The sequence below is a fragment of the Salvelinus alpinus genome, chromosome 15 (genome assembly GCF_045679555.1).
Source record: "Salvelinus alpinus chromosome 15, SLU_Salpinus.1, whole genome shotgun sequence".
Classification (NCBI taxonomy): domain Eukaryota; kingdom Metazoa; phylum Chordata; class Actinopteri; order Salmoniformes; family Salmonidae; genus Salvelinus; species Salvelinus alpinus.
Genome location: NC_092100.1, coordinates 24,614,076 through 24,637,582, shown reverse-complemented (window position 1 = coordinate 24,637,582; position 23,507 = coordinate 24,614,076). Strand labels below are relative to the sequence as shown.

Genomic DNA, 23,507 nt, shown 5'->3' with positions numbered 1-23,507 from the left:
TTTTATTTTTTACAAATGTATTTAAAAAATACAAAGCTGAAATGTCTTGAGTCAATAAGTATTCAACCCCTTTATTATGGCAAGCCAAAATAAGTTCAGGAGTACAAATTTGCTTAACAAGTCACACTCTGTGTGCAATAATAGTGTTTAACAGGATTTTTTAAATGACTACCTCATCTCTGTACCCATACATACAATTATCTGTAAGGTCCCTCAGTCGAGCAGTGAATTTCAAACACAGATTCAACCACAAAGACCAGGGAGGTTTTCCAATGTGAAATTATTAATTGCACTTTGGATGGTGTGTCAATACACCCAGTCACAAACAAAGATACAGGGGTCCTTCCCAACTCAGTTGCCGGAGAGGAAGGAAATCGGTCAGGGATTTCACCATGAGGCCAATAGGGACTTTAAAACAATTAGATTTTAATGGCTGTGATAAGAGAAAACTGAGAATGGATCAACAACAATGTAGTTACTCCACAATACTAACCTAATTGACTGTTTTCAACAAAGCACTAAGGGCCCAATTCCAACTTAGGAAACTAAGCCTTCCTTATGCACGTCTTTCCTATGCACTTCTCAGTGGTTGGTATTCAGACTTACCTTATGATATTGCGTAACGGATTTTGCAGGCATGGTTCCCTTGCATGTGCTGAAAAAATGTAATTCAACAGCTGAAAACCCTTCCACTTGCTGGCCAACACATTTTCTCATGGAGTTTTAATTCAACAGAGGTTTCAGTACATTTACAGTGGGGCAAAAAAGTATTTAGTCAGCCACCAATTGTGCAAGTTCTCCCACTTTAAATGATGAGAGAGGCCTGTAATTTTCATCATATGTACACTTCAACTATGACAGACAAAATGAGAAAAAAAAATCCAGAAAATCACACTGTAGGATTTTTTATGAATTTATTTGCAAATTATGGTGGAAAATAGGTATTTGGTCAATAACAAAAGTTTATCTCAATACTTTGTTATATACCCTTTGTTGGCAATGACAGAGGTCAATGTTTTCTGTAAGTCTTCACAAGGTTTTCAGACACTGTTGCTGGTATTTTGGCCCATTCCTCCATGCAGATCTCCTCTAGAGCAGTGATGTTTTGGGGCTGTTGCTGGGCAACACGGACTTTCAACTCCCTCCAAAGATTTTCTATGGGGTTGAGATCTGGAGACTGGCTAGGCCACTCCAGGACCTTGAAATGCTTCTTACGAAGCCACTCCTTCATTGCCCGGGCGGTGTGTTTGGGATCATTGTCATGCTGAAAGACCCAGCCACGTTTCATCTTCAATGCCCTTGCTGATGGTAGGCTTTGTTACTTTGGTCCCAGCTCTCTGCAGGTCATTCACTAGGTCCCCCCGTGTGGTTCTGGGATTTTTGCTCACCGTTCTTGTGATCATTTTGACCCCACGGGGTGAGATCTTGCGTGGCGCCCCAGATCGAGGGAGATTATCAGTGGTCTTGTATGTCTTCCATTTCCTAATAATTGCTCCCACAGTTGATTTCTTCAAACCAAGCTGCTTACCTATTGCAGATTCAGTCTTCCCAGCCTGGTGCAGGTCTACAATTTTGTTTCTGGTGTCCTTTGACAGCTCTTTGGTCTTGGCCATAGTGGAGTTTGGAGTGTGACTGTTTGAGGTTGTGGACATGTGTCTTTTATACTGATAACAAGTTCAAACAGGTGCCATTAATACAGGTAACGAGTGGAGGACAGAGGAGCCTCTTAAAGAAGAAGTTACAGGTCTGTGAGAGCCAGAAATCTTGCTTGTTTGTAGGTGACCAAATACTTATTTTCCACCATAATTTGCAAATAAATTCATTAAAAATCCTACAATGTGATTTTCAGGATTTTCTTTTCTCATTTTGTCTGTCATAGTTGAAGTGTACCTATGATGACAATTACAGGCCTCTCTCATCTTTTTAAGTGGGAGGACTTGCACAATTGGTGGCTGACTAAATACTTTTTTGCCCCACTGTATCTTAAGCCATCCCTTTAAATACGGTGTACCCCCTAAAATTGATGTCCATGTGGAAATCTAATTAGAATAATTAAAACATCCCCAGAAAAATCTGTCAGTTTAAACTAGACATATGTTTTTTGCATTGGATGAATTTCAATCCAACGCATCCGCCTATGTCACAAAAACTATTATGACCCTTCTATGGAAAGATGAGACTATCCCCTCATTTCAAAAACAGTGATTGATAGGCAGCTTAAACCTCTTGAATTATTGGGTTCAAATACACATTTAGATGTGTGAACAGCCATCCACAACAACCACAATCCATAAGTCACAAATAGCTAAATGAGAGAGCAGCAGTGTGATTCACATCAACACGCTATGTAGATATCAATATTAAGTGATATCCGTATCGCCGTTGACTACACCACTGCTGTCATCCTTACCTTCAAGCGTTTATTCAAGTTGGATAATCTTTGGATGCCAACCATTGGAATGGTTGAACAAACTCCCCCACGACGCCAGGTCAGCGGAATCAATCACCACCTTCCGGAGACACCTGAAACCCCACCTCTTTAAGGAATACCTAGGATAGGATAAAGTAATCCTTCTAACCCCCCCCCCCCCCCCCTTAGAGTTAGATGCACTATTGTAAAGTGGTTGTTCCACTGGACATCATAAGGTGAATGCACCAACTTGTAAGTCGCTCTGGATAAGAGCGTCTGCTAAATGACTTAAATGTTAAATGTAATTGGAAGACATAGCTTGGACTGTAGCCAGAAAAGCCTATTCCTGCTCTTTTCCCATGATCCATCAGACACATTTGGTGTGTCATCATAGTGGTCTCTGACTTGTGGTCAGACTCGCTCGGGTGGAACAAGCTTAAACCTGCGCCTTTGTTTAATGCTAATTTGATTATCATTGAGAAAACAGAGAATTGACAGATTTCTTTTTTCACAAACATCCTTTCTGAATTTAAAAGTAATCCTCTAAGTAATAATTTTTATAAGTATCTGTAATCTGATTATGATATTTTTGCTGGTAACGTAACAGATTACAGTTACCGTTTTTTTGTAATCCCTTACATGTACATGTAATCCGTTACTCTCCAACCCTGCTGAGGACAGACGATTTTTACACACTATGCACTTGGCAGTCCAGTTCTGTGAGTTTGTGTGGCCTACCACTTCGCTGCTGAGCCATTGTTGCTCCTAGATGTTTCCACTTCACAATAACACCAATTACAGTTGACCGGGACAGTTCTAGCAGGGCAGAAATTTGACGAACTGACTTGTTGGAAAGGTGGCATCCTATGACGGTGCCACGTTGAAAGTCACTAAGATCTTCAGTAAGGCCATTCTACTGCCAATGTTTGGCAATGGAGATTGCATGGCTGTATACACCTGTCAGCAACAGGTGTGGCTGAAATAGCCGAATCCACTGTTTTGAAGGGGTGTCCACATACTTTTCTATATATCTGGTTTGGAGAGCCTTTATGCACGAAAAATATATACTGAGTGCACAAAACATTAAAAACACCTTCCTAATATTGAGTTCCATCAATAAGGGATCATATCTTTCACCTGCATTCAGCTGGTCAGTCTATGTCATGGAAAGAGCAGGTGTTCAATGTTTTGTACACTCAGTGTTTTGATGAATAAAAAATAGTGGTTTGATTAATTCTGAAAATGGTCACATTCAGTTCTTTAACCCATGGTAATGTTGGAAGATTAGTGTACATATAATGATAATAGGGAGAATAGTGTACAGTCGTGGCCAAAATTTTTGAGAAGGACACAAATATAAATTTTCACAAAGTCTGCTGCCTCAGTGTCTTTAGATATTTTTGTCAGATGTTACTATGGAATACTGAAGTATAATTCCAAGAATTTCATAAGTGTCAAAGGCTTTTATTGACAATTACATGAAGTTGATGCAAAGAGTCAATATTTGCAGTGTTGACCCTTCTTTTTCAAGACCTCTGCAATCCGCTCTGGCATGCTGTCAATTAACTTCTGGGCCACATCCTGACTGATGGCAGCCAATTCTTGCATAATCAATGCTTGGAGTTTGTCAGAATTTGTGGGTTTTTGTTTGTCCACCCGCCTCTTGAGGATTGACCACAAGTTCTCAATGGGATTAAGGTCTGGGGAGTTTCCTGGCCATGGACCCAAAATATCGACATTTTGTTCCCCAAGCCACATAGTTATCACTTTTGCCTTATGGCAAGGTGCTCCATCATGCTGAAAAAGGCATTGTTCGTCACCAAACTGTTCCTGGATGGTTGGGAGAAGTTGCTCTCGGAGGGTGTGTTGGTACCATTCTTTATTCATGGCTGTGTTCTTAGGCAAAATTGTGAGTGAGCCCACTCCCTTGGCTGAGAAGCAACCCCACACATGAATGGTCTCAGGATGCTTTGCTGTTGGCATGACACAGGACTGATAGTAGCGCTCAACTTGTCTTCTCCGGACAAGCTTTTTTCCGGATGCCGCAAACAATCGGAAAGGGGATTCATCAGAGAAAATGACTTTACCCCAGTCCTCAGCAGTCCAATCCCTGTACCTTTTACAGAATATCAGTCTGTCCCTGATGTTTTTCCTGGAGAGAAGTGGCTTCTTTGCTGCCTTTCTTGACACCAGGCTATCCTCCAAAAGTCTTCGCCTCACTGTGCGTGCAGATGCACTCACACCTGCCTGCTGCCGTTCCTGAGCAAGCTCTGTACTGGTGGTGCACCGATCCCGCAGTTGAATCAACTTTAGGCGACGGTCCTGGCACTTGCTGGACTTTCTTCGGCGCCCTGCAGCCTTCTTCACAACAATTGAACCGCTCTCCTTGAAGTTCTTGATGATCCGATAAATGGTTGATTTAGGTGCAATCTTACTGGCAGCAATATCCTTGCCTGTGAAGCCCTTTTTGTGCAAAGCAATGATGACGGCACGTGTTTCCTTGCAGGTAACCATGGCTGACAGAGGAAGAACAATGATTCCAAGCACCTTTTGAAGCTTCCAGTCTGTTTTTCGAACTCAATCAGCATGACAGAGTGATCTCCAGCCTTGTCCTCGTCAACACTCACACCTGTGTTAACGAGAGAATCACTGACATGATGTCAGCTGGTCCTTTTGTGGCAGGGCTGAAATGCAGTGGAAATGTTTTTTGGGGATTCAGTTCATTTGCATGGCAAAGAGGGACTTTGCAATTCATCTGATCACTCTTCATAACATTCTGGAGTATATGCGAATTGCCATCATATAAACTGAGGTAGCAGACTTTGTGAAAATTAATATTTGTGTCATTCTCAAAACTTTTGGCCACGACTGTACAATAGTAATCAATCAATCAAGTTTATTTTATATAGCCCTTCGTACATCAGCTAATATCTCGAAGTGCTGTACAGAAACCCAGCCTAAAACCCCAAACAGCAAGCAATGCAGGTGTTATAGTAGACTATAACCTCTATTGCCTGCACTAACCATGGAACTGTGATGACACAGCCAAGTATTGCGTAACAGTCGGTTTCAAACTGTTACGCCTTGATCTGTGCTCTGCTCCATAGCGATTTAATTAGCTTACTTTTATTTTTTTAAATATATTATCAACCGTTACTAATGAACCTCAGCAACAACCACATGGCCGTGATGGTGTTTACAGAGGAAGCAAATGAAGGTAAACAAAACAATGTAATTAAATGGAATGATAATGTAGTCTATACCAACTGAAGGGAACTAACAGTAAATTGGCAGTTGAATATGTGTTTGTTATTAGGCCTTCTGACAGTCTATGCTGATAATGGCTAATATTTAACATGATAGACATAGGAAACAGTGAATGTCTGGGTAGCCTATAACTAAACATTCGAGAGTTCCCATCCCTGCAAGTTAAAAGGCTACAATTCAAATTTTGCATAATGGCACAGCATTTCATAAATTGTACTGTGAGAAAGTTGATATGTTGATATTCTTCATTTTACTGCCATATGACTGGTTTCGCATTTGTCTCCAACGATTATAAGGTAAAATAGATCTAAAACAAGTGTCATTTATATTTACAATTCCCTTATCCAAACAATTTACATAGCTCTTATCAATAGTTCTTATCAAGTTGTAAATTATAGTGCATGGAGAATGCTGTTATTTCTATGGGGGAAAAAAGAAAGCAGATGCTTTTTCCCACATCCGGCCCGTTCATTAGTCAGATTGACCGGGGCGGCATTTTTCGAGATAAACTACCCAAGACGCACCTACAACAACAACACATAAAACCTCACATAATTCTGCCCAGACCATGACAATTTCTCTCAACCAGTGGCATATGGGCTTTTTAGGTGAGCGCTGATGCTGCCCTTTGATAAGCAGTGCCCCCTTTGTCAAAGGCAGGGGCGCAAAATATTTTACTTGTGAAGTCCCAGCGTGCCTCTCCAGGGTCCTGTTGGAGAGACGCATCTCTGCAGCGCTCCACTAACGTTCTGTCAAGAAAATAATCGAACATAAATCATGTTGCAGATATAGGATATGGTAGAAAGAGTATGTAGACTTTGCTGTAGGCTACTGGCTGGAGATAAAATTTATGACAATGTAATAGACATTTTTACATCATGCAGGTTTATCCAATCAAATAGCCTAAGCTAAATGGCGGTCAGTCAACTTAAAAATGCGCTGTCAGAATAGTCGTGGACAGGCAAAAGGTCAAAACCAGATCAGAGTCCAGAAGGTACAGAGTGGCAGGCAGGCTCGAGGTCAGGGCAGGCAGACTGGTCAGGCACGCGGGTACAGTCCAGAAAACAGGCAAGGATCAACCCCGGGAGGACTAGCAAAAGGGAGAATAGCAGGCGCATGGGAAAAACACACTGGTTGACTTGAAACAGACAAGACGAACTGGCACAGAGAGACAGGAAACACAGGGATAAATACACTGGGGAAAATAAGCGACACCTGGAGGGTGTGGAGACAATCACAGGGACAGGTGAAACAGATCAGGGTGTGACACTGTTCATCTGCTCATCCACTACATGTTAAAGACTGTGTCCTATTTGATTTAGCTCATTGTTAACAATGGACACTGTGTTATGTGGTTGTCACCTGATCAGTAGTTCAATAAGCCCCCTTTCCCATGTGCCTTCACACTGATAGGGTTAAATCAGTAACAGTCAAACATGGTGGTCATGATATGTAAATGATTGATTTTGGATTCTCATTTTAATGTGACATGACACAAAATCCATGTTAGTTAAGAATATATTGTTGTATCATTACTTACACAGTACATCCTGTATTTCGCTACTTATACAAGTAGGTAGGCTTAAATGACTTGTGGAATCAAATCAAATCCAATTTTATTGGTCACATACACATATTTAGCAGATGTTATTGCGGGTGTAGCGAAATGCTTGTGTAATCTAACAATTTACAACAATACACACAAATCCATAAGCAAAAGAATGGAATCAATAAATAAATAAGTAGGTAGTAGGTACGGTACTATACAACCGTGTAGAAGAAAATGACATTGCAGTGCAGCGATAAAAGCAAGATGCAAATATCCTTTTTGTTATTACTGTATACATTTGTTTCTACTCCATTTCAAGCGATGAGGTAGTTGTGAAGTTGCCCTCCTCGCACATGGTGGTGATAGAATGGAGTAATGACTCTGTGATGGAGTCAGCTGACAGTCTCAATAAAACTGAAGGGGTTTGTTCCAATGTTCACAGAGGTAAACTGCTGAGAAGGTAGGATTCTTTTTTTTTCAACCTCCTTCTGGTATGTTTATGTAGGTGGGTCTCATGCTGATTTCTGCTTTTGTCTCTCTCTGCAGCACAACAGCGTTAGTGGGTGAAAGTCTAACCCACTGCCAAGATCAGGGGAGAGAATGAGCATCCAAAATGGCTCCCTATTTAGTGTGCTATATTTGACCAGAGCACAATGGGTAGTGCGCTAGATGGGGAATAAGGTGCCATTTGAGACGCAGGCAAAGGGTAAAAATCCCATCCTCCAGCTGGGTCGTCGCCCCAGTCACACAGATAGCCGCAGGCTTCAGAGAATAGGCACTGTGCTTCTCCATGCTTTAAATGAGTCTGTCACCGTGGGTGGCACCATCAAACCTGCAGACATTCAGTGCTGCCTGAGTGTTATGCTGTATTCCTCACCATCAGACCTGCAGACATTCAGTGCTGCCTGAGTGTTAAGTGCTGCCTGAGTGTTAAACTGTATTCCTCACCATCAAACCTGCAGACATTCAGTACTGCCTGAGTGTTATGCTGTATTCCTCACCATCAGACCTGCAGACATTCAGTGCTGCCTGAGTGTTATGCTGTATTCCTCACCATCAGACCTGCAGACATTCAGTGCTGCCTGAGTGTTAAACTGTATTCCTCACCATCAGACCTGCAGACATTCAGTGCTGCCTGAGTGTTAAACTGTATTCCTCACCATCAGACCTGCAGACATTCAGTGCTGCCTGAGTGTTATGCTGTATTCCTCACCATCAGACCTGCAGACATTCAGTGCTGCCTGAGTGTTAAGTGCTGCCTGAGTGTTAAACTGTATTCCTCACCATCAAACCTGCAGACATTCAGTACTGCCTGAGTGTTATACTGTATTCCTCACCATCAGACCTGCAGACATTCTGTGCTGCCTGAGTGTTAAACTGTATTCCTCACCATCAAACCTGCAGACATTCAGTACTGCCTGAGTGTTATACCGTATTCCTCACCATCAGACCTGCAGACATTCTGTGCTGCCTGAGTGTTAAACTGTATTCCTCACCATCAGACCTGCAGACATTCAGTGCTGCCTGAGTGTTAAACTGTATTCCTCACCATCAGACCTGCAGACATTCAGTGCTGCCTGAGTGTTAAACTGTATTCCTCACCATCAGACCTGCAGACATTCAGTGCTGCCTGAGTGTTAAACTGTATTCCTCACCATCAGACCTGCAGACATTCTGTGCTGCCTGAGTGTTAAACTGTATTCCTCACCATCAGACCTGCAGACATTCTGTGCTGCCTGAGTGTTAAACTGTATTCCTCACCATCAGACCTGCAGACATTCAGTGCTGCCTGAGTGTTAAACTGTATTCCTCACCATCAGACCTGCAGACATTCTGTGCTGCCTGAGTGTTAAACTGTATTCCTCACCATCAGACCTGCAGACATTCTGTGCTGCCTGAGTGTTAAACTGTATTCCTCACCATCAGACCTGCAGACATTCTGTGCTGCCTGAGTGTTAAACTGTATTCCTCACCATCAGACCTGCAGACATTCAGTGTTGCCTGAGTGCCATACTGTATTCCTCACCATCAGAAGATGGGGTCGCAGTGTCTAAGCATACTGTTGTCAGGGGATAAAGTTTTTGCAGAAATAGGCTTTCCGGTTCAACCATTTGGTTCGGATCACTTCACTCGTTGTGCCAAACTGATTGACAGTGGCATTGAATTCTCTTCCTACATCTACAGTACCTGACAACTTTTTGAGCAACTAATCAAGCATATTTTTCTATAAACTGTAACCCATGTATCAGTGCTAATCCTTCAGTGTATTTTAAAGTCATTTGCAAAAGCATAGGAAAGAAAGAAAATCATTATATTGTTGTTCCAAGGAAGAGACTTAAGGAAACAATTTATTCTATGAATACTGTATAAGGCATGAGAACCAGAATGTATTCAACTGATGAATTCTCACTTTGTCATTGGCGGGTCTTGGTTCAGTGCATCACTCCTGCTGTGGCTCAGTGGGCTCTCGGCACTAGAGGTAGGCCTACACTAAAATAAATCTGCAATATTTTATATTTATGGGGCAAAGACAGATTTCAGTCTGAATATTTTTAAAGTGAGGACGCGTTATTATTCAAAGTTATAAGTAGCAGTGTTCAATTTGCTCACGGGGTGATTTTTGGTTTGGAAATATGCAAAGCACCTGTTAACTACAAAAAATGTAAAAGCTGTTAGCCTACATTATCCGAGCACTCCTGGTTAACACTAGCTCCCAGTCATATACAACAGAGGAGGAAAGGGGGGGTGCTCTGTAGTTGTCAACCCAATCCAACCCCCCCTCACTGCAGCTCCTACACTGTACTCTACTGCTCCAAAATACCAAACAAAGTGATGTTGGTTTGACGTTTGATAAACATATACTTTGTTTTATGATCCACTCCACTCTATAGATAGTTGGTACTCTATACTCTCTGTACAGTAGGTGTGTGTTAATGTCCCTCTCTTCCTCTGCAGTTCTCCGACCACTCCCTCTCTGTAGCCCCTTGCAGTCTCATTACAGGCCCTTTAGACAGCTAATTGGTGAATCACTCAATCAGTCAATTAGTAAATCATTCAATTAGGCCCTGGAGGAGAGGCAGTGGCGTAAAAAGTACAACATTTTCATACTTGAGTAAAAGTAAAGATACCTTAATAGAAAATGACTCAAGTAAAAGTGAAAATCACCCAGTAAAATACTACATGAGTAAAAGTCTAAAAGTATTTGGTTTTAAATATACTTAAGTTTCAAAAGTAAATGTAATTGGTAAAATATACTTAAGTATCAAAAGTAAAACAAACGCTGTAAATCATTTAAAATTCTTTATATTACGCAATCAGCACAATTTTCATGTTTTTTTATTTACGGATAGCCAGGGGCGCACTTCAACACACAACATAATTTACAAATTAAGCATATGTGTTTAGTGAGTCTGCCAGATCAGAGGCAGTAGGGATGACCATGGTTGTTCTCTAGATAAGTGTGTGAATTGGACCATTTCACTTCCTGCTAAGCATTCAAAATGGAATGAGTACTTTTGGATGTCAGGGAAAATGTAAAATGTTCATAATGCATTTTCTTTAGGAATCTAGTGGAGTAAAAGTTGCCAAAAATATAAATAGCAAAGTAAAATATAGATACCCCCAAAAAACAACTTAAGTAGTACTTTAAATTATTTTTACTTTACACCACTGAGGATAGGCCTCATGCAGAGTTTAAAATAAACTCAGCCAATCAATCAGAATTTCCACAACTAACTTTTTACTTAAGAATTGAATCTCTGGGTATTGAATGATTCAGGTTTGTGTCAGGCGGTTTCCCTCTCCTCTCCTCTCCTCTCAGGGGGAGTTGGGATATGCAAAAAACACATTTCCAATTCACACGCATATTAATACACACTTGTACATGTGTGAAATTGGAGAAATATAAGCACCCACCAAATAATAAGAATAATAGCTTTTGGTTTTGTTTTACATGTTGAGTCCATCGTTGCTCTGTCGAGGGGATTTGTTGTTCTACATTGCCTCCCCAAATGACGACCCACTTTACTGCTTTGGAAAGCAGAGTTGCTAGGTTACATAACGCTGTTTTAACAAGATGTGAGCGGGATAGTCTTAGTATTTTGTCTTTAAGATGAATTGCCAGAAAAAATGCCCATGAATATAACTATAGAAGATTTTTTTCTCCAAATCTGAGTGAGACATTATGCACCATAGCTGTTTTTCATCACGTTGTCTCATACATTTGCATTTTAAGCAAGTAGGAATGTCAAATGGATTGCCATAGTTTTGTACTTTGCAATGTTAACTCTCCACTTACTGCCATCTACATGTCCTTTTATATTCTCCTTGAATAAGACAGTATCTGCTTTCCTGTCCATCAGTCGATACACAGTATGTGCTGTATGTGTGTGTATACAGTAATGTGTGACTTTATGCTTATAAACTGTTGTTTACATAATACATACTGTAGTGTAGGCTACATGTAGTACACATGCACAATTTCAGTGCATAACACCCACAGCAGATTCCAGTCTCAGGTCAGCTATACTGTCCAGTGTTCACTGGTCCCGTTTTACCTTCATGTGGCCCTAACCGTGCACATAACCTCCCTGCCACCTGGACAAAATCTCACATTTCACCTGCCATCTGATTTCTCTCATATTTATGGACCTGTTCATGCATGCTAAACAGTCAGGGTTCTGAGGCATTTCTTAGCAGCTGCTCAGGATGTTGTTTCACATGTACGCATCACATGGAAAGAGAAGCAGAGAGATCAAGATGGTCTTCCTGGTCTGAACCAAGGGAACATTGCACTGATTCGAAACAGACCAGAGAGGGAGATGGGTTACATTTTACATTTGTATGGATGATGTAAATATTTGAGGCCAATTTCAAAATTTGATGCCAAAAGAGGCTGGCTGTAATTTCCTGAGCTCAGCGATCAGCAATACATGTTGTACAGCAGCTTGAGTGCTGATGGATGTGTGTGCTCGTGTGTTGAGCGGTTTTGTGAAAAATGTTTTTATGTGTTTGTACACAGAGGGTTCTACATGAAACCCAAAAGAGTTCTACCTGGAACCAAAAAGGGTTCTCCCTGGAACAAAAAAGGGTTCTCCTATGGGGACAGCCGCAGAACCCTTTTGAAATCCCTTTTTTATGAGGGTAGAGACAAATAAAAAAGAGTGTATATGAGAAGAAAGGATGAAAGTCAGAGTAATTGAACAGATAGATGGGAATGAGATAATGGACGTGAGAGTTTGAAGTGAGAGAAGTAAAAGTAGGAGACAGATGGAATTAGAATCATGACACTGGTGGTGACACTGTGGTGAGTCTTTTAACGTTAACTCATAAAGTTACTCACCAAGTTAATTGCCCACAATACATAAGTAATAAGGCATTGCAATTTCACCAGGCCCAAAGGTAACAACTACCTTTTAAGGAAGTGTCTTAAAAGACACTGCTGCTCTGCACCCCAATGGTGGAACAAACTCCCTCACGACGCCAGGTCAGCGGAGTCAATCACCACCTTCCGGAGACACCTGAAACCCCACCTCTTTAAGGAATACCTAGGATAGGATAAAGTAATCCTTCTAACCCCCCCCCCCCTTAAAAGAGTTAGATGCACTATTGTAAAGTGGTTGTTCCACTGGATATCATAAGGTGAATGCACCAATTTGTAAGTCGCTCTGGATAAGAGCGTCTGCTAAATGACTTAAATGTAATGTAAATGTAACTACCTAATTACACATCATAAATCATTTCAGACAAATATATGGTGGATAGCTAATGAAAGACAAATATTTTGTGAATACAGACAATATTTCCGATTGTTGAAGTGTTTTACAGCGAAAACACCACATATATTTATGTTAGTTAACCAATATACACAGGCAGTTAGAAAAGCCAAGGCTAGCTTTTTCAAGCAGAAATTTGCTTCCTGCAACACAAATTCAAAAAAGTTCTGGGACACTGTAAAGTCCATGGAGAATAAGAACACCTCCTCCCAGCTTCCAACTGCTCTGAAGATAGGAAACACTGTCACCACCGACAAATCCACTATAATTGAGAATTTCAATAAGCATTTTTCTACGGCTGGCCATGCTTTCCACCTGGCTACCCCCACCCCGGACAACAGCACTGCCCTCCCCTCTGCTACTCGCCCAAGCCTTCCCCATTTCTCTTTCTCCCAAATAGTCAGCTGATGTTCTAAAAGAGCTGCGAAATCTGGACCCTTACAAATCAGCCGGGCTAGATAATTGAGTCAATCACCACCTTCCGGAGACACCTGAAACCCCACCTCTTTAAGGAATACCTAGGATAGGATAAAGTAATCCTTCTAACCCCCCCCCCCTTAAAAGAGTTAGATGCACTATTGTAAAGTGGTTGTTCCACTGGATATCATAAGGTGAATGCACCAATTTGTAAGTCGCTCTGGATAAGAGCGTCTGCTAAATGACTTAAATGTAAATGTAAATGTCTTGCTCTTACCAGAATGTGGTCGTCACTAGTTACCACAATCACAAAGTCATAAACCCGCCTATTTCCACAATTTATCTTCTTAAAATGTGATTTTAAATCTAACCCTAACTGTAAATCTAACCTTAAACACACTGCTAATCTTATGCCTAACCCTAACCTTAAAAATAATATTTGTACGATTTATTCAATTTTGACTTTGTGGCTTGGGTAACTAGTGGACACTGAATAATGCTGAGTTTCAGTTTTAGTACAGTTCGAGAGCATCAATAGTCAGCATGGAGCACCCAGAGTGATTTTAGTTCAGTGTTGTGGAGATGCTCTGGGGACCTCCAGCCATTCGCTTTCATTAAACGTCCCCTCATTACGCAGGATGTTATTGCATTGTAGCTCATTTAAGCCAGCAGTAAATCATGTGAATGTGCTTGCACTGGGGGACATCCACAGGAAAATTATTCTACCAGACAGTGTATACCACATACACTACATGACCAAAAGTATATGAACACTTGCTCGTTGAACATTTCATTCCAAAATCACAGGCATTAAAATGGAGTTGGTCCCCCCTATGCTGCTATAACAGCCTCCACTCTTCTGGGAAGGCTTTCCACTAGATGTTGCTGCGGGGACTGGCTTCCATTCAACCACCAGAGCATTAGTGAGGTCGGGCATTGATTTTGGGCGATTAGGCCTGGCTTGCAGTTGGCGTTCCAATTCCAATTCCAAAGGTGTTCGATGGGGTTGGGGTTAGGGCTCTGTGTAGGCCAGTCAAGTTCTTCCACACTGATCTCGACAAACCATTTCTGTATGGACCTCGCTTTGTGCACGGGGGGCATTGTCATGCTGAAACAGGAAAGGGCCTTCCCCAAACTGTTGCCACAAGTTGGAAGCACAGAATCGTGTAGAATGTAATGTAATGTAATTGTAATGTAATTGTAATTTCCCTCACTGGAACTAGCCTGAACCATGAAGAACAGCCCCAGACCACTATTCCTCCTCCACCAACCTTTACAGTTGGCACTATGCATTCGGGCAGGTAGCGTTCTCCTGGCATCCGCCAAACACAGATTTGTCTGTCGGACTGCCAGATGGTGAAGCGTGATTCATCACTCGAGAAAACGCATTTTCACTGCTCCAGAGTCCAATGGCGGCAAGCTTTACACCACTCCAGCTGACGCTTGGCATAGCACATGGTGATCTTAGGTTTGTGTGAGGCTGCCCGGCCTTGGAAACACAGTTCTTGAGCTGATGTTGCTTCCAGAGGCAGTTTGGAACTCGGTAGTGAGTGTTGCAAACGAGGATAGGTGATTTTTACGGGCTACTCGCTTCAGCCTACTTGGAGGTCCCGTTCTGTGAGCTTGTGTGGCCTACCATTTTCTGGCTGAGCCGTTGTTGCTCCGAGACGTTTCCACTTCACATTAACAGCACTTACAGTTGACCGGGAAAGCTCTAGCAGTGCAGAAATTTGACAAACTGACTTGTTGGAAAGGTGGCATCCTATGACGGTGCCACGTTGAAAGTCACTGAGCTCTTCAGTAAGGCCATACTACTACCAATGTTTGTCTAAGGATATTGCATGGAAGTGTGCTCAATTTCATACACCTGTCTGCAACGGGTGTGGCTAAAATAGCCGAATCCACTAGTTTGAAGGGGTGTTCCACATACTTTTGTAAATATAGTATCTTTACGAGACTATATTAATTTACTTTATTTACAGTATTGCCTTGCAGCTTCCTCAGATGGGACTGGAAGGATGTACTTTACAACTGAGCTGAACTGTACATCTGACAAATACGAGAGATAAAATCCACATAAATCCACAGAATAAACATATACGTTAAAAGTAGATTTTTAAACTGACTGTCTTCTGTTCTTTCCCTGTGTTCCAGACACATTGAGAACTGGACTGGCCTGCAGACGCTGAAAGATGTGGACATGGAGCTGTACACTGGACTTCAGAGACTGTGAGTATCAACCTGGGAAGAGAGCAGGAACATAAACCATTTACATACTGATGGTGATCTGTGGTTGCTGCAGAGCCCAGAGTGAGCCCAGTGTTGATCTAGTTATGATAGTATACCATATGGATGTGAGACCATGGGCTGTTTCTTGGCCTGAAACGTGCTATATGCAAGACATATTTAATGGTATACAATGATCCTTATCCCACCACCCAGTGACATGGCACCAGGTCTGGTTGGCACACATACTCTATCAGAACTATTGACCACTAGCAGTTGCTTATGTTGCAGGCGTGTTTATTTTAATGCACTGCAGCCAGCCTCAAACAACAGGGCCTCCCTACGGCCCGTTTTACACTGATCAAATAACGCTGGAATAGCGGCCAGGAAATGTAATTACGTCCCTAAACACCCTGGCCTAAGCTAAACACTACAATAAGTCTCTTTTCTTCCTCCCTGCTTTGCTGATTCCTTCCCCCCATGCCTACTGCCCACCCTCCGACATCCTGGTCAGACATCCTGGTCCCTCTGGACCTGTGGGGAACACTTCCCTCTGGGAAGGAGATGGTATCCTGAAGTCTCTCTCCCATCCTCCCCCAGTTATCCCCCCACCTCCCCTCTTCTTCAGGCTCTCCTATTATCTCACCCATCCTTCCCCAGTCTCCCCCAGTTTCCCCCAGTCTCCTCCAGGCTCACCCAGTTTCCCCCAGTCTGCCTGAGCTTCCACCAGTGTCCCTCAGCCTCCCTCAAACTCCTTCAGCCTCCCCCAGTCTAAACACTGGTCTTATTAGGGGACACCCAAAGCAGTTGAACAAGGCTGATTAACAGCTCCTCTCATTAACATCAGGCTCACTTGGAGTGGGCTCTGGCTCCTCTGCTCCCTCCCTCCCTCCCTCTCCTCCAGCAGCAGCCAGGGCTAGATGATAGGGATGACTCACCAGGTAGTGTGCTACACAGGCAGACCGGAGCAGGAGCTACTCTGGGCACCCGCTGGGTCAGCAATACAGGCCTCAGAGCCTCAGCCAGCCCACCTCGCTGATTAATATTTAAGTACAAGCCACAGGGGGACATGTGACACATACGCATGTGTTGGCCTTGTTAAATCCTTCACTCCCAGGTCCTGATGTGTCTGACATTGACCACACTGTATTACCCACTGGGCTGCCTTTGTTTAAGCTAAATTCAATATGGGGGAATAAATGTCTTAACATGCTATTTATGCTTACCAAACACCCAGTGTTACAGTTTCACATCACTGTTAGCCATACTGTATGATGCCATCAGGACTGTTCTGATGTAATCATTCTCTCAGATGGATTCTAATGAAAAGAGCTGAGTGTTCAATGCAAATAAACAGCTTGCAGATGCCTATAATAAAAATGCATTCAATATACATAATTGATCTCAGCTAAGGAGAGAGAGAGAAGATGCAGGCTCTTGATACTATTCTGACTATAATGATGCCCCGTGTGGAGGGAGAGGAGCAGGGGAGACAGGTTGGAAGATAAGATTAGATGGCTTTTAGAATGCTTCCCTCTTCACTCAAATGTCGCCAAATGCGGGCCTGGCAATGATCTGACTGGTTAGCTTGACCGGTAGCGGGCCTGGCAATGATCTGACTGGTTAGCTTGACCGGTAGCGGGCCTGGCAATGATCTGACTGGTTAGCTTGACCGGTAGCAGACCTGGCAATGATCTGACTGGTTAGCTTGACCGGTAGCAGACCTGGCAATGATCTGACTGGTTAGCTTGACCGGTAGCAGACCTGGCAATGATCTGACTGGTTAGCTTGACTGGTAGCGGGCCTGGCAATGATCTGACTGGTTAGCTTGACCGGTAGCGGACCTGGCAATGATCTGACTGGTTAGCTTGGCCGGTAGCGGACCTGGCAATGATCGGAATGGTTAGCTTGACCGGTAGCGGACCTGGCAATGATCTGACTGGTTAGCTTGGCCGGTAGCGGACCTGGCAATGATCTGACTGGTTAGCTTGACCGGTAGCGGACCTGGCAATGATCTGACTGGTTAGCTTGACCGGTAGCGGACCTGGCAATGATCTGACTGGTTAGCTTGACCGGTAGCGGACCTGGCAATGATCTGACTGGTTAGCTTGACCGGTAGCAGACCTGGCAATGATCTGACTGGTTAGCTTGTCCGGTAGCAGACCTGGCAATGATCTGACTGGGTAGCTTGACCGGTAGCGGACCTGGCAATGATCTGACTCGTTAGCTTGGCCGGTAGCGGACCTGGCAATGATCGGAATGGTTAGCTTAACCGGTAGCGGACCTGGCAATGATCTGACTGGTTAGCTTGGCCGGTAGTGGATCTGGCAATGATCTGACTGGTTAGCTTGACCGGTAGCGGACCTGGCAATGATCTGACTGGTTAGCTTGACCAGTAGCGGGCCTGGCAATGATCTGACTGGTTAGCTTGTCCGGTAGCAGATCTGGCAATGATCTGACTGGTTAGCTTGTCCGGTAGCGGATCTGGCAATGATCTGACTGGTTAGCTTGTCCGGTAGCGGATCTGGCAATGATCTGACTGGTTAGCTTGTCCGGTAGCGCATCTGGCAATGATCTGACTGGTTAGCTTGTCCGGTAGCGGATCTGGCAATGATCTGACTGGTTAGCTTGTCCGGTAGCGGATCTGGCAATGATCTGACTGGTTAGCTTGTCCGGTAGCGCATCTGGCAATGATTTGACTGGTTAGCTTGTCCGGTAGCGGATCTGGCAATGATCTGACTGGTTAGCTTGTCCGGTAGCGGATCTGGCAATGATCTGACTGGTTAGCTTGTCCGGTAGCGGATCAGGCAATGATCTGACTGGTTAGCTTGTCCGGTAGCGGATCTGGCAGTGATCTGACTGGTTAGCTTGTCCGGTAGCGGATCTGGCAGTGATCTGACTGGTTAGCTTGTCCGGTAGCGGGCCTGGCAATGATCTGACTGGTTAGCTTGTCCGGTAGCGGATCTGGCAATGATCTGACTGGTTAGCTTGGCCGGTAGCGGGCCTGGAAATGATCTCACTGGTTAGCTTGGCCGGTAGCGGGCCTGGCAATGATCTGAATGGTTAGCTTGTCCGGTAGCGGATCTGGCAATGATCTGACTGGTTAGCTTGGCCGGTGTAAAATTCAGTTAAGAGCTAAAAATATTCCCTCACACACTCCCAGTGCACTGCTTTCACAGCCCATGATTAACTGTAAATGATGCATTTATGAAAACCTATCTTCGACCAATCAGCAGACAATTGCTGTTTTTGTGAAGCTTGTGCGACCTGTGTGCCTACTCCTTAGTGTGGGTGTAGCCACGCCACACTGAAAAACCCTGGTTTCCATGGACACACTGGCAGGAATATGTTGGTGGTTATAATTGTGGAGTAGCATTTTATTTTTCTTCATGCTTACTTTATCTGTAAACGTAGGAGGAAACATCTGTTAGTATCAACAATAGTAACTTCGAGGGAATAGTTTTTTCCCCTTTATGCTAAACATCTCACCAATGTACATTGACACGAGCTCATGCCTGTGTATAATTATTTCCATATGTGTAACTTTCAGTAAACTGTTTACATGCCTTACGTGTGTGTGTCACTGTTTGTCTCTTCCAGAACAATCATGAACGGCAACCTGCGAGGTATCCAGGCCAGAGCCTTCTCCCAGAACCCCCACCTGCGCTACATGTGAGTGGTGTTACTGTTACCTCATTCTCTCTCTCTCTAGGCTGACTGGTAAACACAAATGAGAACATACATCACATCTGCCATTCATCCCCTCATCGTGTGGATTCTCCCCCTTCCTTTTTTACAATTATTTTTGGCAGACTGCATTGTTCACAGTTCACCGCCGTCTGACTGTGCACACTAACTGACTGATCTTCATTCAACAGTGACATATTCAGATTGACTATGCCACATATTTACCAAAGCAAGCAGAGTTTAGTTTAGCACAAGCTTGGGAGCTTCATGACAGAGCAGCCATTTCCACTGTAATCCTGATTGTTTATATGCCGGCATACTGTTCCACATGAGACCCACAAACCATTCTAGCTCTCTCCCTGTGACCCTGTCCCATCCCAGGCATACATTATCCTTACATACATAATTCACCCAGATGAATCTCCTCTTGAAGGAAATAAGCATGTTCCTTCTGCAGTGATATGCCAGTTCAGCTACAGTGCCTGGGTCTTCTTCCTGGTGCTTCACATACGGCTGAACACACACAGGTTCACCATGTTATGTTTGCTGTGTCTGTTCATAATGATTAGATTAGAGAGTTTAATAGTCACATGTACAGGGTTGCAGATGTAATTATATGGTACAGTGAAATTCTTAAGCTTCAAGCGCCAACAATGTAACACAAAGTGAAATAAAAATACAAAAATATAATAAAAATAGATAATAAAACAAATTTGAATATATACATACAGTGGGGAGAACAAGTATTTGATACACTGCCGATTTTGCAGGTTTTCCTACTTACAAAGCATGTAGAGGTCTGTAATTTTTATCATAGGTACACTTCAACTATGAGAGACGGAATCTAAAACAAAAATCCAGAAAATCACATTGTATGATTTTTAAGTAATTAATTTGCATTTTATTGCATGACATAAGTATTTGATACATCAGAAAAGCAGAACTTAATATTTGGTACAGAAACCTTTGTTTGCAATTACAGAGATCATACGTTTCCTGTAGTTCTTGACTAGGTTTGCACACACTGCAGCAGGGATTTTGGCCCACTCCTCCCTACAGATCTTCTCCAGATCCTTCAGGTTTCGGGGCTGTCGCTGGGCAATACGGAGTTTCAGCTCCCTCCAAAGATTTTCTATTGGGTTCAGGTCTGGAGACTGGCTAGGCCACTCCAGGACCTTGAGATGCTTCTTACGGAGCCACTCCTTAGTTGCCATGGCTGTGTGTTTCGTGTCGTTGTCATGCTGGAAGACCCAGCCACGACCCATCTTCAATGCTCTTACTGAGGGAAGGAGGTTGTTGGCCAAGATCTCGCGATACATGGCCCCATCCATCCTCCCCTCAATACGGTGCAGTCGTCCTGTCCCCTTTGCAGAAAAGCATCCCCAAAGAATGATGTTTCCACCTCCATGCTTCACGGTTGGGATGGTGTTCTTGGGGTTGTACTCATACTTCTTCTTCCTCCAAACACGGCGAGTGGAGTTAGACCAAAAAGCTCTATTTTTGTCTCATCAGACCACATGACCTTCTCCCATTCCTCCTCTGGATCATCCAGATGGTCATTGGCAAACTTCAGACAGGCCTGGACATGCACTGGCTTAAGCAGGGGGACCTTGCGTGCGCTGCAGGATTTTAATCCATGACGGCGTAGTGTGTTACTAATGGTTTTCTTTGAGACTGTGGTCCCAGCTCTCTTCAGGTCATTGACCAGGTCCTGCCGTGTAGTTCTGGGCTGATCCCTCACCTTCCTCATGATCATTGATGCCCCACGAGGTGAAATCTTGCATGGAGCCCCAGACCGAGGGTGATTGACCGTCATCTTGAACTTCTTCCATTTTCTAATAATTGCGCCAACAGCTGTTTCCTTCTCACCAAGCTGCTTGCCTATTGTCCTGTAGCCCATCCCAGCCTTGTGCAGGTCTACAATTTTATCCCTGATGTCCTTACACAGCTCTCTGGTCTTGGCCATTGTGGAGAGGTTGGAATCTGTTTGATTGAGTGTGTGGACAGGTGTCTTTTATACAGGTAACGAGTTCAAACAGGTGCAGTTAATACAGGTAATGAGTGGAGAACAGGAGGGCTTCTTAAAGAAAAACTAACAGGTCTGTGAGAGGCGGAATTCTTACTGGTTGGTAGGTGATCAAATACTTATGTCATGCAATAAAATGCAAATTAATTATTTAAAAATCATACAATGTGAGTTTCTGGATTTTTGTTTTAGATTCCGTCTCTCACAGTTGAAGTGTACCTATGATAAAAATTACAGACCTCTACATGCTTTGTAAGTAGGAAAACCTGCAAAATCGGCAGTGTATCAAATACTTGTTCTCCCCACTGTATTAACAACTGTACAATGGTAAATGTCCATTGGGGTGGGGGCGCAGGTGGCTTACTAGTGGTGACTATTCAGCATGATAATGTCCATTGGAGCGGGGCAGGGTAAACACCCCCCCCCCCCCCGGAGGTGGGAGAGGGGAAATGTTCATCGGGGGAGAGGCACGGGGGGATAGGAAGTCCGTCGGGTCTATTCAGCTGCCTGATGGTCTGTTGGTATGGGGGTGGAAGCTATTGGCCAGTCTTACAGTTTTTGCCATGATGCTCCTGTACTGCCCGCATCTGAGTGATGGAAATGAGGAGAACAGGCCATTACTCAGGTGGCTGGGGTTTCTGGTGAACTTCTTGGCCTTCCTGCGACATCTGGTGTTGTAGGTGTATTGGAGGGTAGGCAGTGTGTATCCAATGGTACGTTCGGCGGAGTATACCACACTCTGTAGCGCCTTGCAGTCCGCGGCGGTGGAGTTGCCGTACCAGGCTGTGATGCATCCTGACAGTATGCTCTCGATGGTGCTCCTGTAGAACACTGTGAGGGCCTTCAGGGACAGGCCGAATTTCTTCAGCATCCTGAGATTGAAGAGTTGCTGTCATGCCTTCAGGAGTAACCTCAGGAGTAAATGTCAGTTGGCTTTTCATAGCCGATCATTCAGAGTATCTCTACCACTCCTGCTGTCTCTAGAGAGTTGAAAACAGCAGGTCTGGAACAGGTAGCACGTCCGGTGAACAGGTCAGGGTTCCATAGCCGCAGGCAGAACAGTTGAAACTGGAGCAGCCGCACGGCCAGGTGGACTGGGGTCAGCAAGGAGTCATCAGGCCAGGTAGTCCTGAGGCATGGTCCTAGGGCATTACCCATCTCAGACAGACGGGCGGCTTTGAAGGCGCTGGGCAGACGCCTGCAATAAAATGCAAATTAATTATTTAAAAATCATACAATGTGATTTTCTGGATTTTTGTTTTAGATTCCGTCTCTCACAGTTGAAGTGTACCTATGATAAAAATTACAGACCTCTACATGCTTTGTAAGTAGGAAAACCTGCAAAATCGGCAGTGTATCAAATACTTGTTCTCCCCACTGTATATATATATATACAGTGGGGAGAACAAGTATTTGATACACTGCCGATTTTGCAGGTTTTCCTACTTACAAAGCATTTAGAGGTCTGTAATTTTTATCATAGGTACACTTCAACTGTGAGAGACGGAATCTAAAACAAAAATCCAGAAAATCACATTGTATGATTTTTAAGTAATTAATTTGCATTTTATTGCATGACATAAGTATTTGATCACCTACCAACCAGTAAGATTTCCGGCTCTCACAGACCTGTTAGTTTTTCTTTAAGACACCCTCCTGTTCTCCTCTCATTACCTGTATTAACTGCACCTGTTTGAACTCGTTACCTGTATAAAAGACACCTGTCCACACACTCAATCAAACAGACTCCAACCTCTCCACAATGGCCAAGACCAGAGAGCTGTGTAAGGACATCAGGGATAAAATTGTAGACCTGCACAAGGCTGGGATGGGCTACAGGACAATAGGCAAGCAGCTTAGTGAGAAGGCAACAACTGTTGGCGCAATTATTAGAAAATGGAAGAAGTTCAAGATGACGGTCAATCACCCTCGGTCTGGGGCTCCATGCAAGATCTCACCTCGTGGGGCATCAATGATCATGAGGAAGGTGAGGGATCAGCCCAGAACTACACGGCAGGACCTGGTCAATGACCTGAAGAGAGCTGGGACCACACTCTCAAAGAAAACCATTAGTAACACACTACGCCGTCATGGATTAAAATCCTGCAGCGCACGCAAGGTCCCCCTGCTCAAGCCAGCGCATGTCCAGGC

At 43.6% G+C, this 23,507-nt stretch overlaps 1 protein-coding gene across 6 annotated transcripts in view; it reads left to right on the top strand.

The window, feature by feature from the left end:
• The window catches only part of LOC139539760 (NT-3 growth factor receptor-like), a 296,941-nt gene that overhangs the window by 47,184 nt on the left and 226,250 nt on the right, over positions 1-23,507 (top strand). For all 6 annotated transcript variants that reach the window (XR_011668011.1, XR_011668012.1, XM_071343032.1 and 3 more), the window contains exons 2-3: positions 15,572-15,646; positions 19,244-19,315. Coding sequence is in view for 4 of the 6 variants with exons in the window: in XM_071343032.1 (XP_071199133.1) it covers positions 15,572-15,646; positions 19,244-19,315 (147 nt within the window). In the remaining 2 variants the exon portion in view is untranslated. The remainder of the gene's footprint in view (positions 1-15,571; positions 15,647-19,243; positions 19,316-23,507) is intronic.